Source organism: Leguminivora glycinivorella, chromosome 16 (assembly GCF_023078275.1).
Source record: "Leguminivora glycinivorella isolate SPB_JAAS2020 chromosome 16, LegGlyc_1.1, whole genome shotgun sequence".
NCBI classification, from domain to species: Eukaryota; Metazoa; Arthropoda; class Insecta; order Lepidoptera; family Tortricidae; genus Leguminivora; species Leguminivora glycinivorella.
Window position 1 is genome coordinate 8,875,499 of NC_062986.1, and position 21,093 is coordinate 8,896,591.

At 36.1% G+C, this 21,093-nt stretch overlaps 1 protein-coding gene across 1 annotated transcript in view; it reads left to right on the forward strand.

Moving 5' to 3' along the window:
- Window positions 1-21,093, forward strand: part of LOC125234567 (membralin) — a 159,650-nt gene that overhangs the window by 49,111 nt on the left and 89,446 nt on the right. Inside the window, 1 exon segment of the mRNA XM_048140857.1 lies at window positions 11,495-11,578. Coding sequence (XP_047996814.1) covers window positions 11,495-11,578 — 84 coding nt within the window.

The following is a 21,093-nucleotide window of genomic DNA, read 5'->3' on the forward strand; positions in this document are numbered from 1 at the left end:
ACCTTGAGGTACCCCTGTATTAGAAGTTTCAAAAGTCGAAAGAGTATCAATTAATGTTTTAAGTTCTTTGGAGTAATTGGTTACCATAGTAGCTTGTTGTCTATTTTTTAAATATGACTTAAGTAATCCGAGAACGTGACCTCTTACTCCAATATTGTCTAACTGTTTTAAGAGTATATCGTGTACGACGCAGTCAAAAGCTTTAGACATGTCTAAAAGCAAAGATACACAAGGTTGCTTATCATTAACTGTATCCCATATGCCCTTAAACATTTTAAAAATTGCCAGAGAAGTAGATTTTTGTTTTTGGAATCCAAATTGATTTGGATTCAAGATATTTTTATAATTCAAGTAGTTATCTAGTCTTATATAAATCACTTTTTCGAAAATTTTAGAGAAACTAGACAACAAAGCAATAGGTCTGTAATTATTTATGTTGTCCATAGCGCCCTTTTTATGCAATGGCTTTATGATCGCTATTTTTAAGGAATTTGGAAATATACCTGTGCTTAACATAAGATTAATAATATGGACAAGAGGATCAGCTATGTAGTCAATACTTGATTTAATAAGTTTCATGGGAATGCCATCATGTCCAGAACTTTTCTTATTCTTTAAAGATGCTACTATTTTTCTTATTTCATACGCATCAACGGGCACTACATACATACTATTACACACCTTATCGGTCATAAGTTTGTAGTCTTGTAAACTGTGTGAGAAATTGGTTTGCGGATCAGTGAAAAATTTATTGAATGTATCAGCAATTTCTTGTGGTTCCTTTATAGTTTTACAATCTAAAGTTAATTTCTCAATTGAAGGAGGAATGGTGTTTGTGGCTGAGGTGTGTTGTTTTATAAGGCCCCACATAGCTTTAGTTTTATTAACACTGTCATGTATGTATTTATCGTTTGCTATTATTTTTGATTTTCTAATTACTTTTTTAAGAACCCTGCAATACCTTTTATATCTCTGTATGTAGCCGTTCTTAGGATTTTTTTGATTTAGCAAATACATTGAGCGTTTGATTTTACATGATTTAATTATTCCTACCGTCTTCCAATTAGGTTTCCTTTTATAAGTTTTTTTTATTCGTTCTAAAGGTATGCAGAGATTATATATCAGTTGATAAAGGTCTATAAATGCTTCGTAAGCTGAGTTTACATCTGTTTTCTCACAGACATGTAAAAAACTTATTTGAGATAAATATTTTATAAATATCTCTATGTTCGCATCAATTTTTCTAGTGTGTACATACCAAAACTTTTCGTGAAAGCTAACACTAGTAGGTATTTTAATGATTTGACCAGTGTGATCAGAAAGCCCCATATTCATAATTTTAGAGACGCACTGTCGTTGGTTAGTTAGTATATTATCTATGCAAGTTTGACTTTGATTTGTAATCCTGGTGGGTTCAAATATTGTCAAAAACATATTAAACTTACTTAGAGTTTCCTTAAAAGCTATTGTTGATGAGTCATTATTCAAAATATTTATATTGAAGTCACCTGCAACGAATAGTTTTTGTTTTAAATTACTTTAGTAAACCCCTATTTTTTTTAAATAGGTACCTATCCAACAATATATCACACGCTAGGGTTGAAATGAACAAAAAATCTGTCCCCACTTTACTTGTAGGGAGGGGTACCCTAATAAAACATTTATTTCCACTTTTTATTTTTGCCGGCGTGATTGATATACATATTGGTACTAAATGTCAGATTTCTAGTGCTAACGGTCACTGAGATTATCCGCGGACGGACGGACGGACAGACATGGCGAAACTATAAGGGTTCCTAGTTGACTACGGAACCCTAAAAATGTCTCACTTTAGCTGTTTACTCAGTCTAATACATAACTCAGCAAAGTGTGTAATTTACAAAAACTTTTTTACACCCCACTTCTTCCTTGTAACCACATTTTCTGTATAAAAAGATGTCTATTGCTGTATTGTTGTATTGTCTACTTTCTGTTTTACGAGTATGTTATACTAACAATTAGCTTTTAAATCTTCAATAATGTATAAGTACTAACCATTATGGGCCACTTGTTGGGCCTATTAAATCTTATACTATTAAACGAGCAATTCTTGTATATTTATTTATTTATATATACCGACGATCTCAGAAACCGCTCTAACGATTTCGCTGAAATTTGTTATGTGGGGGTTTTCGGGGGTGAAAAATCGATCTAGCGTAGCCTTAGATCCCGAAAAACGCGAATTTTCGAGTTTTCATGAGTTTTTCTTTCGCGTTTGTAAACGTAAAATATGGTCCTTAATTTCACCGCGCGCGCATCGATTCCGCTTAGCTCAGTCGTACGAGGTCGGTCTAATGTACGCAGATAGATCGTAGCGTAGGTGTCAGGGTTTCGAATCCCGGCCAGAAATTAAGTTTTTGTTTTTTGTCCTTTTTTTAGTTTTTGTATTTATAAGAATTTTTTTTTTATCTAAAGACGTGATATATTAAAATAGAACCGAGCGAAGCTCGGTCGCCTAGATATTTATTATAACGTGTGTTAATTATACGTTTATACGTATTATACGTTTCATAAATAAGTAAAAATATGCATTTTTCGACTATCCGTGCTGAAACGTTCAATATTTCATATTTGTATCGCTGCGTAAAGTGAATAATTATATGCAATAAGGCTAGCAGACTATGCCAAAAGAGTAAAGAAGTGTTGGCTACTTCAACGTATTTTGGTTCTGCTTTGAATGCCTAAATTGCTGTCTTCAGTAAGTTTTATTAGAATTACACAATAGTTATTTGTTATACCCTTGTATAACAAATAACTATTGTGTAACTATTGGGCAAAGTTGTATTTTAACGCCGAGTCACAGAATATATAATAGTGCCGAGTGTGGAATTGAAAAACGAGCAAGTGAAAGGATTCTATAGTTGAACCACGAGCGAAGCGAGTGGTTCGAGAATAGAATCCTGAACTTGCGAGTTTCTTAACACACGAGAAGTAAAATACATTTGCACCCGAGTGTAACACAAAACTTTTCCCCTCACTACAGCGAGGAAACTACAACGCAAAAAATGCGTTTATCACTGCTTCCAGTAGTTCCACAGGTGGTAAATCATCTTTATTACTAGATTCACCTACTTTTATCAATTTTAAAGCAGTTAATTTGACTTTATTCAAGGTCAAATTACTTTACCCACTAGTGGATAAAATGCGTTTTTACCCGCTGGTATTAAAGGACAAAACACGTGTTTCCGAGCTAGTGAGGGGAAAAGTATTTTATTCTAGCCGTACGAACGAACGTGGCCGTGACCTTTGCCTTGTTTGCTTTGCTTCCTCTCACGTCATCTAGATTCTCCAATTTGTTAGTACAAAATAAAAATTCTTCGAAAAGATCCCTGATGTTTTACTTCATCATTTTAGACTACGTGGCTTTATAAATCCTTTAAGTATCTAATTTGCAATATTTTCTTTCCATAAGGCGATTTACGGCGTAATTTGTTCAATTATTTCGTTCTCAAATGGAGCGCAATTTTCCAAAGCAGCGAGGTATTAGAAGGTATCGGGGCGAAGAAGAAAATAAGGAGATAATAATGATGTGCCGACATCAATAAAACTTGACGTTCTTTGCTTCGGCCGCTTTCGTACAACAAACAGCCCACAGTAAACAGATTCTGATAATAGCAGGGCTAGCACATGATTGGTGCAACAGTATCTCGCCGTGACATAGATCTCGCGTCTTTTTCTAATTGTATATAGTAATGCCATTATATGGACTGATAATAAGAGGGATAATCTCGCGCTAATCATATGCTGGCCTTGCCGTTAATTTATATATCGCATGCCAAAGGTTCGACAACGCGAATGTAACGCCTCGGGAGTTACAGGCGTGACAGACATCCATAATACAAAATTCTACTAGCCCTTAGAATGGCATCAACCAGAACTGTTAACAGACACGTCAACGTGAAGCAGCAATCTATGGAAATTCCCATACAAAAAATTTTGCGAACGCTAAATTCGGTGACAGACGGTTTAGGTGCACGTGAGGAGGGATCCGTGAAATTATTGTTTGTGTTGTGTTAATGTTTTATTTTATTTTTATTAAATTAGTCTAACATAGTTATTAAGTTTTAGAGCTACTAACCATATTATAGAACCTGTTTTCTGGAATAAATGTTTTTTAGCTCAATCGGCCCTGAGTGGGTAAAGGGTTAATTAGTCATAATTTTTAATATAATATGAAGGATAATATCCTATATAGTTAAATTATAATCTATTGAAAATATTTCAACTTGTGCTATCTTAAAGTCTAAAATCTTGCAGAGTACGCTGGTTCGATTCCAGCCTCAGGCACCAGAGGCCTTGGTCACTTTTTCTTTCATATGTGTAATTTATTTCGGTTTCAAGGGATAATATCATTTTAAATTTACTGCAGTCTTATTGATTCCCTGTTGATTCAAACTAATTCTTCAAATAAAACCGAACAAGGGAATTGAGTTTTTCTTTATTTGGTTTGAAAACTGCCGATGAAATTACTAGCAGTTGCAGTTTAAATAAATAAAGAATTCAATCAAGGACCAGTGTTATTGCTTTATTCCTTTGAGCTTTTTGTCTTAGTGCCCCTAACGTTTCGTTTTGAAATAATTGAATAAATACTTGTTTTTGATGCACAACATCATCAGATTAATAAATTGGATTTTAGTTTTCTTTCGACCTTACCTAATTGTGTAGTTTCAACAGTGATTGCTCCAAGACTACGTTTTTTCTTTTTTTTTTATACAACGTCGGTGGCAAAAATGCACACAGCCCGCCTCCGCTAGCGGTTACCGTATCCTATCCTACTTACATAATTATGTTCGTCTGATAAAATATTGACAAAAAAGTTTGTTTCGAACTTAAAATAAATTATTTTAGGTACTTTAACTTCATTGCTCAGGGGAATGCTGGAGTGAGTCAAGTATTTATATTTGCTAACCATTTCAAAGAATTTAAATTATCCCTCGTAGCACAAATTAGAGTAGAAAAACTATCTTCAAATATCCATGATGACGTATCAATATGTAGTTCTATTTATTATATTAGTTTTTATTTAGATTTATATTCGTATACACCGTGTTTCCGGTATCACTCAAAACCTCAGACACCCCAACTGATTTTTATTTTTTTAAACGTATCTAGAATGTTAATTTTTTAATCTGATGATTATTATTTTTTTAAATTGAATTTTTAATTTTTTGTGCAGCTCTACTCGACTTTTAACTCTACACTCAATAAAATAATTGCTAGCTACCATCATAAACCCTTAAACTGTTTAATTGTGTACGTTACTGCAACGACATAAGGTTTACCAATAGACAGCTATGTCACTGTAAATCACTTTAACCTGTGTCACAGTAAACTTCAAATTGGACAAGTGACGCAGTAAGCAAATTTAAACCTAACATTCAAAATGACAAGGTTGTAATTAGGTACGAGTTCAATTTGTTATGACTTATGATAAACTTTAAAATCAAACTGACGCACAACGTCTATCTCGGAGCGGAAAAAATAATCGTCCAAGTAACCAGCCAGTATTAATACCCTTAAATACTGAAAAAGGTATACAACCTCTAACAATATGATATGCACAATGTTGTATTACGAATTTTTAGAATGGGCACGTAAACTATAACTAATAATACAAATTAAAACAAAAAATATTACCCCCATCAAGATATAGCTCAATCGATTCTACTCTCGATTCTGAACAAACAGTTATCAGGTTTTTAGTGTTAAGTGAAACACGGTGTATAAAACGTCCCTTAATAAAACTGTTTAAGTATCTTTATTTTTTAAAATATAAACACTATAGATACCTAACAAAATGCGAACTTGAAAGGAAGAAAATTGCTGCTAATATATGTGCTGATGAACACAATAATAAAGAACAATTTTGATTTCAACATACCTCTGTTATTCATGTTCCTTTATTTTATTTCCTGTAATACTATCTAAATCCACATAAAAAGGGTAGCGCTTCACGAAGTCGATATCTCGGAGACAGCTCATTTTTCCTCTCGTTTCTCGTGTTTCTTGTTAATTAGGGCAAGAGGTACCTACCGCCTCAGGGTGATTCAAGATACTAATGCGTTTGAGAACCAGTGAAAGTAAGACCCCGTTCTTAGATATTATTCTCTTGCAATGTGTTCATATGCCATCGCCCAACAGATATATCGAAGCTGCGAAGTGCTGCAAATATCTTAACATACACTTAACGCCACGTTCCGATACACTCATGGTACGAGCTGAGGTTTGAGCTTTGAACCCGCGACCTCCAGATTGAAAGTCGCACTTACCGGTAATTTAGTCTAAGGTAGCACTCCGTAATGAAAATCAGTATTATCACCTTAGGTTATGTTCATGCAGGGTCTAGTTATACTGGGGAATTACAAGGGGCGATGCCTTATGAACGTTCGCTTGATGCCCGCTAACCTCTTAGCTAGACTAACAACGGCTTCAAGCAGGGTTTAATGCCAATTACCTGCTCTTGCTATTGTTCAGCGCAGTGCCTCGAGTATCTTTGCTAATACCTGTTTAAAATATGTATCGTTCGCCGCTACCAAAATTCCACATATCAATATTTTGTATTCACATTTATAGAGGAGTACAACTTATTATGAGTTTTACACGAACATAGAACTTGTGCGTAACTTACGTTTCATGCATCTCTTTTTCGGATATACCTATTCATTCTGGAAAATCAATCAGACGTTAGCGAATCTTTCAGTAACATGCTCAGTGAGCCGAATTAAGATATACAAGTCTACTGAAAAATCTTTGGCTGATTTCAAAAAAGTGTGTAAGAATAATTATTTGTGTAAGTAATAGCACATAATTGTGTAAGTCACCAGCATTTATCTTTAGACTTTTGTTTTTATTTTTAATTTCTGAATGCCTAATCTACAGCAAAATTGATCTTACTTAAAAAACCAATAACAAAGGCCGTAGCAGGATAAGGGAAGAAAAAAGTTTTGTTGAAAAATTCCCAGTAGTTCAGCCGGCAGAAAAAAAACCAAATTCATGAAATATGACCTTTCTCTAAAATTATTTAACTCTATCATACAATCTTTTTTTCATTTTGGTTAACTAAATAGTACTTATAACCTGGAAGAAAATTGAGTCTCCAACTATAATATTTCTGCAAAAAGTACGTAAGTCAACATTTCAAGATTTTTTTTTGTTTCTGAAGGAGCGACCACTCTAAGTCATACTTCTAAAAAAGCCTTATTTAGTGATCTGTCAGTCATATAAGTTTGACAGTTAAAATCGAAAAGCAACAGTGTCAAAATTAAAAAATAATGTTGGTTGGATTTTGTTACATTTTATTGTTATACCGTTCTAACACCGCCAAATAACTTAAAAATTTATTTCCTGGTCGAATGTGTAAAAATAAAACAAAAGACAATATTGGCTTTAAAAAGATATACTGGGTATATTTTGATAGCGGGTCAGTGAGGGCATCTACGCTACGCGACAACGGTCTAAGGAGACATTCCATCTATTTCAAATTGATGAAGATTGGCGTTTATATGAATTTGTTTTTTTCTTCTGCTGTCTGAACCACTGGGAATTTTTCAACAAAACTTTGCACAATCGTACTACTAAGTGTAAGTAACTATAGAAAAAAAAACCAGCTCCTAATCATAAAGGGCATTTTTTGTTCCCTTATCCTGCTACGGCCTTTGAAAAGTGGTAGTATTTCATGACTTTTAATATCGACAACGATCTCTGCTATCAATACTTCACGGTAATATGAATCCGAGCTGCAGATATCCACAGAACGAAACGGGATCGGGATAGGTAGCGGGAGCAAAATTAATTTCACATGATGAATGAGTACACTGCGTTCGACGATGCGATTTACAATTTTCTCTGAAAATATTAAAGCTTATCTGCAATAACAAATCTGTTCTGACAGCAAGGAAAAAACCCGCACGCAGGCTGAAAGCGGAGCTTTGACTCGATTCTTATATATTAAAAATGTTAGCCACCACCGTTTTCTTAATTTAGCTGAGCATTATTTTTTATTCTAACTCTATTTTCCGGAAATACTAAGGACGTGACTTTATAAGGTACTGAGAAATAAAAATACCCAATACTTCCTTTATATTTAATTCAATTTTACAAGCAATTCAAAGTATTAGTAATCTATGGAATTAGGCATTATTTTGTGGAAATCCATCATCATCCTCCTTGCGTTATACCGGCATTTGCCACGGCTCATGAGAGCATGGGGTCCGCTTTGACAACTAATCCCAAGATTTGGCGTAGGCCCTATAGTTTTTACGAAAGCGACTGCCATCTGACCTTCCAACCCGAAGGGTAAACTAGACCTTATTGGAATTAGTCCGGTTTCCTCACGATGTTTTCCTTCACCGAAAAGCGACTGGCAAATATCAAATGACATTTCACACATAAATTCCGAAAAACATTGGTGCGAGCCGGGGTTCGAACCCGCGACCTCCGGAACGAAAGTCGCACGTATTTACCGCTAGGCTACCAGCGCTAAAAAAAAACATGATAATGAAAATCTATAAAATCACTAATCTGGTTTCTGGTTTAAGACATTTATTATCTCATAAAGAATTTACAAAATTCGCTTACATGAGATGTTAATTTTATATAAGTAAAGATATTTTATGGCTAGCGTGCAGTTCATACATAATACATATTTAGGTTTACAAAGGTTTGCAAGTTATTATTTGTTAACTACTAGTTACAATTTTACTAATCCGCATACAAACAATCTGTTCTGTAAAATTTTTCAATTATGTGAAAAATGTGATCAATTCATTCCAGTCGTTGATAAAATAAGAATGATAAGAGAATGTATTGATCAGCATTTAGAATTGTGAACATCAAACGATTGAAAACCATTATATTTGCAGTGCTAATGTTGGAAGCATGCTTATTTCCATCTTAGTGCAATATTCTATGTGGTTGTTGAACTCAGGGAGGGTGGGTGCTGTTTTATTCACGAAACATAGAGCTAATATTTTTTCCATTAAAAACAAATGTCAGTAGCCCGAAATAGTGTGTATATTTTTATCATCAACGCGACGAACGCATTTTGGTTTACATTTTCGGCGACACATTCAGACAAGCGTGAAAGCCTCTAGTGCGTAGACGGGACATGTGGGAAATTTCTCCAAATCAGTCTTGTTGTTTATGTTTCATAAGAGAGAACAGTATTTTGATGTAAATTTAGATAGTTTGCTGTCATTTTATTAAGGCTGGCGAAACTTATTTGAATTCCTAAGATTTAACATAAAAAAACTTACAAAATCAGGGCAGCACTAGTCTCGTATCGAATAGTGCATGAAGATAGAAAAAAACAACACATATTAGCTGTAGTGAAGTAATGTTTTAAAGGCTAAAAGTTATATATAATATTTTCCCGACCTCCTTAAGAGGATAAGGTAGCGAAAATGCTAAAATGGAAAGGAGCCCCTTTCAACTTCGGAATTTTAGTTAAATATACAAGTGTTAATAACTACATTTATCGAAAAAAAATTGTCCATTAAGAACAACTCAGTCAAAAGATATTTCAAAAATCTTTAAAATCGAGGTTCCGCTCTCGACTCTTTCCTCCTTCAAAACTTAATCAATCGGAACGAAATTTGAGAATCTGAATAACAATGAAATAATGCTAATAGCTTTTTTGGTTAATTGTTACCAATCTTGAGTGTCACACCTTTTTTTGCGCCACAATGAAAAAGGCCGTTTTTGGAAATTTTTGATTGGCTCCAGAGTCTTTAAAAAGCAGAATATCAAAAAAATCAAAACTGTCCGACACAGATAAAAATAATAACAATCTGTGTTGAAAAAATCATTGCTCTATCTTCAATAACCAGGGAGGAAATAGTCGAGAGCGTTTGTATGGAGAATTGACCCCTACCGTAATTATGTCTTAACGTTTATTACAATACACAAATCCGTTGAACGTTATTGCTAATTATCACACCAAACATACTTCAGCAGTGAAAGTGTTAATGCTTATTTTATACATCACCATTCTAACACTTACAATACAACACAATAAAAATTACAAATACATTTTATTGCATACATCAACAATTCAACACATAAAACAATACAGTATTATGTATAGCTAAAAATGTAAACAACGGGCAGGCTTATTGCTAAAAGGCGATCTTTTTCTGACGATCTAAAAATAAAATATGTCCTCAAGTTTTCTAAAATACATTATCGATACACGTTGCCCTGATCTTAGGCGGCATCAAAAGATTCGGCGGCACCTACGGCCGGGAAACTGTATCGGGATTATCCCATCTAGAGTAAACAAGCGGCCGCAAAGCTCCGAACTGACTGAGCACACGCGAACTATGCTAACGAACAGACAAATCCTTTATCTTATTAGGAACGGAACGCTGAAAAAACTCGGCATCACTTTGGGATAAATCCTATTTAGTTGATGGGCTTACTGGACTTTTCGGAGTCGTGAATGTGAGGGACCCTTAGTTACTTTTGGCGGGCGATGCATTACTACTTATGTACTTAATACTATTTAAAATACACAAAATGTTACGTTATGAACCATAATTATAATAAAAATGTTTTAGGAACCATAAATAGTATCAATTTTAACTTTATATTTTTAAATAAATAATATAAAGTTTTACACACTAAGCTAGTTAATACGTTATTCAAAAATATACAACTACTTGCTATTTATTTATGCTGTTGTTTATTTAGCAGTAATGCTGACTTTACTTTTTCAGCCAGCTGGCATTAATAGTGCGAATGTCATTAGCGCCTTTTTTACACATAACGTAATCCTTTAATGCGGGCCGAAGCGCAGTAACGTGAAAGTGGATTTAAAAACCGCACGAAACGAAAAACGAGTTAACTGCATTACGCGGTAAAGCAGGCGGGCAGGTACGAACGGATAGGCGATATATTTTTAACGTACACTGTCGGATCGTAAAGAATGATCCGGTGTCTCCTGCGGAACCATTACTTCTCGTAGGGCATGAAAAATTCATACGGTCGTCGTTTGATCGCGTTAAAGTGTGCGGCGCCGCGCGCGCATCTCTCGGGGCCGCTACACTCCATACATATAATTATACTTTTGGAAACTGGTTCAACTTTATACCTTGTTCCTAGGCATAAAGTTACATACTACCACAAGTTTCCCAAAGCAGATAGGACAGACACGCGTAGCGCGACAGGAGAGCTCGGCTTATGGTCTCTGCGCATACCGCCGTCGTTACACTTACTTTAAATTAAATCTATGTTGCCTGCGATATTATTTTGCAACATTTTCACCCTTATTACTTTTATACCGCACTTTAATTCAATTTTACGAAGCGTTAGATGCAGCTTGCACTGAAGGATGTGGCGGGTTATTGTTTGTTCTCGTGTACAGTTCACACGTTCATTTGTAAACTTGTTTGGTTTTAAAATATACTATTGTTTTCTTCATAACCAAATAGATACTAACATTTTATTTTTGTTTCAGTGGATCTCCTTCAGATGCTTGAGTTTAATGTGACCGTGTCCTTCCCAGCCGCTCCTCTGCTAACAGTCATTTTAGCGCTAGTCGGTAAGTGCTTGCATCCTTATCATTTTGCAACTGGAAATGGGAAAGGGCATGATCGATTTTCCTCCCAGAATATTGACCTATTGGGATATAATTTTGCACATAATTCAATGTATTAACTATAGCTTAGCCCCCGCGCTCGATTTTTTCGCTTATTAATTTTATAGCTCATAGCTGTGCCCTATGCGAATCTAATCCTATCAAAATATTTTTAATAATGTTAATATTCAGGGAGCAAAATAAGGTCTACGTTTTCCTGTAGCCCATCTCCTTTCGTTTTAAACGACGTCGCATATCACTGACACCAGTCGACGCTGTTCATCCACGTAAAGCTGTGATGATTTTGTATCAAAAAATTATTTTTTTTATATTTAATAATTATTTCAAATATTTTATAAAATTTTCAGTCTAACTATATCTACTAAAAGATGAAAAAAATAGTATCCGCAAGAAATTCATAATTAACAGCCTACATTATATACGCACACATACAAATATTATAGGCCGACAGCTGTTCGATGGTGCCTCGGACAAAAACTTGAGAGCACTCAACATAGCAATGCATGGAGCAAACAGTCGGAGCAAGTGACGTGTCGACTTGTCGCGTCGCGCTCTCCTCTCTGGCTCTCTTGAACTGTTATTCCAAACGCTTACTAAGTGAGACACCTAATATACAAAAATACTGGCCAGTATCGTCTAATTGAAATATGTCCGAGAAACATAGCCTTTCATGGCTAAACAGGCCTTTGCGAGAGGGACATACTTTTCCAGAGCTGTAAGACTCATTATTGGCGCGACACAAGTCACAATATGTCGCCGCGACACAAGTCACAGATCATCTTCTAATTGTTCATGGACATGAGGACGGTTAGTCTATCGCGCCCTGCTGATAAGGGAAGCTCCCAACAGATTGCTGCATTTTCCTCTTTTGTCTGCAAGTGTCGCAAACCAGGCCTCGTCGCAGAACTTGCGACCACCTCCAATATTGACACGACATTGACACAATAATCTCAGTGTTTTACCCTAAGTCCTATAACAGGAATAAATAAATACATATTATGGGACTTCTTACACAGATAGACTGAGTCAACGGTAAGCTCAAGAAGGCTAGTGTTGTGGGTACTCAAGACAACGATGTATATAATATACAAATACATACATAGAAAACATACATGACTCAGAAACAAATATCTGTGTTCATCACACAAATAAATGCCCTTACCGGGTCAGGCAGACAGGGTGACTACGCGCTAGGCCAGACCAGTCGTCATAAGCAATGCGTTCAGAGATCTCGTATACGAGTATACTGGTGTTCGATTCGCCAGCGCTCGGGTAGCACTGAAACAAATCTTTGCGCCCTTTCGCCTCAGCATAAGTTCGCTTAAACGTTTCTCGATGCAAAACCTTTGATACCCCGACTGCGACGGGTATGAGCGTTGAAATGTAAAACTTCAACTGTTGCCGGGCTTTATTACTTTGTAATATTATGTTGGGATTTTTGAGGTTCACCTTTAAATTTTAAAGCCAAAAATAAAAGAATATATTTTTTTCTCTAACAAACTAGCTTATAATGTAAAAAGTTTGTAAGCATAACGCGCTCTATAAGGTAAGTCGAATATATTTTTTTTTGTATACAATCATAACTCATCTCTTCTTCATTTTAAATTTTTGCACGAAAGCCCACTATGGCCGCAATAATTGCATTCCGTTTTGGGCCCATGTTTGCGACGGAGCGCATCGATCGAGCCTATCACCCGAGGGTTACTGTGTCACAAAGGCTCGTAGCGATTCGTACTTCGTAGTTGGCCAATTTAAGCTTTCTTACGAAAAGAAAGCATGAATTTAAATATTTTTAGATTACATTTTTTGCATGAATTACATACAAAAAATGGGAAAAACTGCTTTCATATTGAGAGTTGCAATTCAGTCTCGTGGAGGTCGCATTTCTCAAAAAATTGTGCTAAAGTACGGAATCTCATCAGAGTAAGAGTCTACGGAGGCGCATCAAATGACTTAAGTGTCAAATAGGTCAATTCAGAGTATTCAGACCTACCTACTTGACCCTACAAACATGTGTGAGTGAGTGAAACGCATTTTTTTCAAATCAAAAATACAAAACGGAAGTAAAAATGCCGCATCAGTTTTGTTCACCGTTGACACAGTTCCTAGTTTAGAGTAAATTGGGTTTTAAAATAGGTTACCGACAACCCTGCCTCCACAAATTAAATTAGGGCCTAGTCGATATTGATGTTGGTTTGAAATAAAATTACGTCGATCAAAGTCTAGATTTTGCTCGTAATAAACTCATTGACCAAGTTAAAGTGCATGTTCTGGTCTAGTCTCCTGCAAAACTTTAATAATTTGATTTACTTTAGTATTTTAGGAAGAGGAAAATAAGCGATAAATCTAAGCTAAGAAATCTAAGAATAGGCTGTAATCGGAACGTGATATTCGGCTGTAAAGTTTGTTCGAGTTTCATTGTTTACCGTAAGTTTTTAGGAAAGTACTATTAGTAGGTAACTTTGTTTTGATATAAACCGAAACTCAATAAGGTCTAAGCCTATGGGCTTAGGCATATGCAGACTTAGCTCAGAATCGGTGCGTCAGTACCTCACCCACGAGATGGACTAAGAGGTTCTATTCTATCTACTTAATTAATGCTTAGAAGTCTATCGCACGGGCACGCGCCATTTTTGTTAATATTTATTTCGCATTAAATCACTCATTTTATTTACAAATATTGTGCTCTTATTCTAGGAAAAAAAAATTAAGCAGGCTTAAGGATGATGGAGCCAGATGGTGGTCACCAATACCAATGAACAATATGACTATACAACTTCGTGGTTTACATGTCATTCTAGCATTTTCACTTTCACATTTCAAGTGCATATACCACGAGTATAGGTTTTCGGGTGTGCTGATTTAAAAATTAATGACCGATTTGGAATCTGACATTGCTGACTGTCACTTTGACACAAAAGTCATCATGGGTGTCGTAAAATAGGTTTTAGGGGTGCTGATTCCAAAATTAATGACCAATGTGGAATCTGACATTGCTGACTGTCACTTTGACACAAAAGTCGTCATGGGTGTCGTAAAATTGGTTTTAGGGGGTGCTGATTCAAAATTAATGACCAATGTGGAATCTGACATTGCTGACTGTCACTTTGACACAAAAGTCGTCATGGGTGTCGTCAAATAGGTTTGCGGGGGTGCTGATTCCAAAATTAATGAACAATGTGGAATCTGACATTGCTGACTGTCACTTTGACACAAAAGTCGTCATGGGTGTCGTAAAATTGGTTTTAGGGGGTGCTGATTCCAAAAATAATGACCAATGTGAAATCTAACATTGCTGACTGCCACTTTGACACAAAAGTCGTCATGGGTGTCGTCAAATAGGTTTGCGGGGGTGCTGATTCCAAAATTAATGAACAATGTGGAATCTAACATTGCTGACTGTCACTTTGACACAAAAGTCATCATGGGTGTCGTCAAATAGGTTTCCGGAGGTGCTGATTTGAAAATTAATGACCGATTTGGAATCTTGACATTGCTGACTGTCACTTTGACACAAAAGTCGTCATGGGTGTCGTCAAAAAGGTTTCCGGGGGTGCTGATTCCAAAATTAACGACTATTTTGGAATCTCACAGTGCTAATTGTCATTTTGACACAAAAAGAATCATGGGTGTAGTCAAATAGTTTTTAGGGGGTACTGATTCCAAAATTAATGAAATGATTTAAAAAGTAATGACCGATTTGGAACCTGACATTGCACAGTACCCCTGGAAATCTATTTGACGACACCCATAACGACTTTTATGTCAAAGTGACAGTCAGCAATGTCAGATTCCAAATTGATCATTAATATTGAGATCAGTACCCATGAAAACCTATTTGAAGACACCCATGATCACTCTTGTGTGAAAGTGACAGTCAACAGTGTCAGATTCCAAATTGGTCATTAGTTTTCAAACACCTCCGGATACCTATTTGACGACACCCATGACGACTTTTGTGTCAAAGTGACAGTCAGCAATGTCAGATTCCAAATTGGTCACTAATTTTGGAATCAGCACCCCCTAAAACCTATTTTACGACACCCATGACGACTTTTGTGTCAAAGTGACAGTCAGCAATGTCAGATTCCACATTGTTCATTAATTTTGGAATCAGCACCCCCTAAAACCTATTTTACGACACCCATGACGACTTTTGTGTCAAAGTGACAGTCAGCAATGTCAGATTCCAAATTGGTCATTCATTTTGTAATCAGCACCCCCTAAAACCTATTTTACGACACTCATGACGACTTTTGTGTCAAAGTGACAGTCAGCAATGTCAGATTTCAAATTGGTCATTAATTTTGGAATCAGCACCCCCTAAAACCTATTTTACGACACCCATGACGACTTTTGTGTCAGAGTGACAGTCAGCAATGTCAGATTGAACATTGGTCATTAATTTTGGAATCAGCACTTCCTAAAACCTATTTTACGACACCCATGACGACTTTTGTGTCAAAGTGACAGTCAGCAATGTCAGATTCCACATTGGTCATTAATTTTGGAATCAGCACCCCCTAAAACCTATTTTACGACACCCATGACGACTTTTGTGTCAAAGTGACAGTCAGCAATGTCAGATTCCAAATTGGTCATTCATTTTGTAATCAGCACCCCTAAAACCTATTTTACGACACCCATGACGACTTTTGTGTCAGAGTGACAGTCAGCAATGTCAGATTGAACATTGGTCATTAATTTTGGAATCAGCACCCCTAAAACCTATTTTACGACACCCATGACGACTTTTGTGTCAAAGTGACAGTCAGCAATGTCAGATTCCACATTGGTCACTAATTTTGGAATCAGCACCCCTAAAACCTATTTTACGACACCTATGACGACTTTTGTGTCAAAGTGACAGTCAGATATGTCAGATTGAACATTGGTCATTAATTTTGGAATCAGCACCCCTAAAACCTATTTTACGACACCCATGACGACTTTTGTGTCAGAGTGACAGTCAGCAATGTCAGATTGAACATTGGTCATTAATTTTGGAATCAGCACCCCCTAAAACCTATTTTACGACACCCATGACGACTTTTGTGTCAGAGTGACAGTCAGCAATGTCAGATTAAACATTGGTCATTAATTTTGGAATCAGCACCCCCTAAAACATATTTTACGACACCCATGACGACTTTTGTGTCAAAGTGACAGTCAGCAATGTCAGATTCCACATTGGTCATTAATTTTGGAATCAGCACCCCCTAAAACCTATTTTACGACACCCATGATGACTTTTGTGTCAAAGTGACAGTCATCTGAGGTACTACATATTCGTAATCTGAAAGTAATCAAGTCAATAATTTCAGTTATTTTGAATCGACTATGATTCCGAATTATTGGTAATAGTAATGATTGTATAGATGATTAGTGATTCCTTTACATGTAATGGTAATTTACCGTTTCACTTGATTACATTACAAGTAATCTGACACCCAGTAGTGTCAGATTTCAAAGTAAAATCAAGTAATCGTGTAATCCGGAATCGATTACGATTTCCCCATCTCTGGGTTTAGTTATATGGTTCATTGGTACTGGTGACCACCATCTGGCTCCATCATCAGACCCTGAGTACCACCTCTTGTCAAAGGTCTTGTTGAGACGAACCCAACGAGCCTAAACACGAAGTCGTTTACTTACATGGTTCACTGGTACTGGTGACCACCTTCTGGCTCCATCATCAGATCCCGAGTACCATCTTGATGTGTCTTATCATCTTGACCGTATTGTAATTTTCACATTTTTATCATCACAACGTTGTAATACTTTAACATTCAAACATAACAAAGTATTACAAAAGCAAATATTTACGGGTCTAGGATCAAATTCGTTGGTCGCTGTTTACACACACACAATGCGAGGATAGCCCGTGTAGAAACAAGGCGTCCGACCCACACAACAATAAATATTCTCGACGTTTGCGATGAAAACTCGGAGACCAAAGCGACATACGTCTTACCTGCTCGAGCTCCGGCGCGGCACTGAAATCGCAGGCGTCCGTCGCCGGTAAAATAGCGACAGGAAGGCTAGTTTTCAAAAAATTGGCAAAAAATCATGATAAAATATTATAACGACAAATGGATAACAACAGTTTAAGCACATTGTGCAGATTATTTATATACTAAAATAACTTCGATAACATGTAGATTTTCGGAGAAATGATCACTTGTTTCGATGTATTTTCAAGACAAAATTGAGTTCGTTTTACTCATTTTAAGCCATCCTTCATACTCGTACATGCATGTCGTTCGCCAGCACCATTCACGCTCGCAGATTGCCAACTTTTCTCTTCTTTCATGCCTTAACAATTTTTGTGCTACTGTCATAGTTAGGTATGAATTTGTCCTTGCAAGAAATGTTGCATGGTTGCTTACTAGGAGAATAAAATCAAGTAGCAATTTAATGTATACAGTAGTCAAAAGGCTATAAGCTGAAGTGACATACCTAAGTTGCTAATGAAACTGATGCATATCAACCTAGAGTGAAGAGTTTTAAATGCGAGGTGATTTCTATTAAACATGAGTCATTCGAGTAATTCCAGAAGCAAAATGAACGTTTTTTCAAAATCTCTCTCAATTCCCGTCCACGCCAACCAAGTCGTAACATCAAGTTCAGTACCATTTCCCATGTCTTAACGTTAGTAGGTCGGTCGATTCACTCAACAAGTCCGGGCGCGGCCGCCCGAGTCGGCGCCTGTTGCGCGGGCGGGCGGGGCATCTGTTGCGTCTCAGAGGCGCCTTACCGCCCACCCGTACTTGTCCATGTATCGAGACTTTTGACCCCATTTACCAATTTTCTCCTAAGACACTTTCTAAAATAATACATTCTGAAGCTGTCCGAATGATTGCCTGTTTGTCTGTTACCTCTTCACGCTTAAAAAGCTGAACCGATTTAGTTGAAATAGACTAAAGAGACAGAGTCTAAAAGAATGACACAGGGTAGATTTTATTCGGGAGCTGTCCTTCTAAGAGGCTGGTAACTGTGTTAGAAGTGAGATAGTCTATGTAGCGCCTGATAATTGATGTATGGTTGATACTCGAATAAAATGATTGCTATTACATATTTCTTAGGCGTTGTGATGTATATGTCGTTCTGATGCTGCGTAAAAAGCGAACTAGGTAAAAAAAATAAGCTACCCAAATGACTACTTCCATGACGTTGTGGTTGGTTTTGGTGGAACTTTACTTAAGTTTACTTAAAAAAAAGGTTCGACGCACCATCTACATAATGCCACGGGTGCTCCTAAAGCCTGGCTTGTCTATAATCGTATACTTCAGGCTTGTAATGAACGTGTTGGGAACATCGCTTATGATATTACACGAGGCATACGTCGCGACTCATTGGCGCCGTTGAGACCTTTGACACGATATTCAAATAGATGTGTTTACGTGTATATAGAGTGCATAACCTCAACTCTTAGGAAGTAACCATTATACTTTGACTCATACCTTCGCCTAATAGTCTGCTTTCAACACATTTCGTTGAACATGAATAGTTGAATACTAGGAAGCCGTAAGTTGGCCTTTGACGGGAGTTACTGTTGACGGGCTGTCGGTGTGCACTTTCCATACAAGTTGCAGTCCGTTTGATTGGACCCTTAGATATTCTTTAAAGGAGTTAGTTTGCTCGAGCTTATTCCCGGAACCTGAGTGGGTTTTATTGAAGGTATAACTTGCCATACCCGTTTTAGTTAGCGGCGCGGCGAACATAATGTACTGGTGTATTATATTTTTCGTTCAGCTTCTCACAAGCACCGTGCCCCCGCGTCATTTAGCGGACACCTTTACACATTTATTGCCAGCGCGAGTTGCGAGCTACGATCGTAGCCAATATCTAATTTGGTTTTCTCGTTTGTACTTGTAGCGAAAGGTCTTACAAACTTACCACGAGTTTTTAATGTTTAGAATAGGTACGTTATTCGATAGCATAAACTTCACGGAAGATGTTTATAATTTTTGTCTTATTAGTAACTGTTTTTGAGGCGATGTTGACATTCTCTGCATCTTTTTGGATTGTTTGTTTCGTTTTTTGTCATGTTTTCGTCCCCCGTTGTCATTCGTCGGTTGTCTTTAATCATATTTGCAATTTGCCTTCTTCTTACTTCCGTCTCATTAATTATTTAGTTCTGTTTATAAAATAGGTAATTAGTACACGCAAATAAAAATGTGAAGTGTTAAACAATTTTATTTATAAATAACACACAAAAAAAATGTTACGAATAACCTCTACAGCTGAACTCAAAACATACACATACAGTAATCAAGGTTGTATATTAAATATTTATATAACGTTTGCATTCAACGCAATTTCACTCCATGCTTGTCTGCAACATTTCACTTGTTCAAACGTCTCTAACGAGACAATTTGTCAGTGAAAAACTACATTCACGACGTCAAACTGAGACGTCAATACGAGGGACGTTCAAAAAGTAATGAGAATGGATATGTTCCTGTATCTTGATTTAATTTTTCTTAACTTGGCCATGTAGCAGTACTCATTAAAGTGAAATTGCATAATTCAAATTTTTACTACTTTAATTTGTTTTTCTTTGATATGTAAATAATTGACACAATGTGGGGGATGAACATTTTCAGTAAAATAAGAGCATGTTTTCATGAATATTTGACATGTCGTGAGTTCATTTCTGACATGAATATCAAAAATAATCATACTTTAAATTAAAGCTGGGTTTATCCTTTGTTAGTAACATCAATAAAAAAAGTTCGTATAGATACATTTTCAAACGGTATGGTATCCACAAAAACTCTAGGTGCTGTTTTGGGTCATGTTTACGATTTTTACAGATTATCACGAAAATTGAGAATATAGATTGGAAACAAAATTACGTTAGTATTAAAGAAGAACATACAATCATTTTAATATTAAAAAAATGATTAGTTACAATAAGAACATTTTGAACAAACAAATAATAATGTTTTTGGCCTTCAAAATGACAGTCGACAGGGCCGAACCCTCAAATTGCCGAGGGTGCTGCTCAAGATAGTGTATTTAAAGCTACAAGTGACATACCTAATATTGAAGGTAATATAAGGATCATTAATATTTTATACCCGACCTTTAAATAAAATTGTAAAATAATCGCTACTCTGAAGTATAATAAAGTGAAGTGTTTACTGGCATGGTATTTAGACTATCGTTAAGATTTTAATTTTTAAAGGGGGCAAAAAAATAATAATTGAAAAAATTAAATATGTAAATAAATCACAAAAGAGTTACTTTTAATTATAAAAATATAAGGATACTCACATTCTTATGTTTTAATACTCATTATCATTACTTATTGAACGCCCCTCGTAGCTATCGAGTTGGAACTGCTCGCATGTATTTGCGTTCTAATGATTTGTACACATTATTTGGTTGCCAACGGTATCAAATGCGACATGCTTCACGATGATGGTTTATTTTTATTTATTTACTTTACT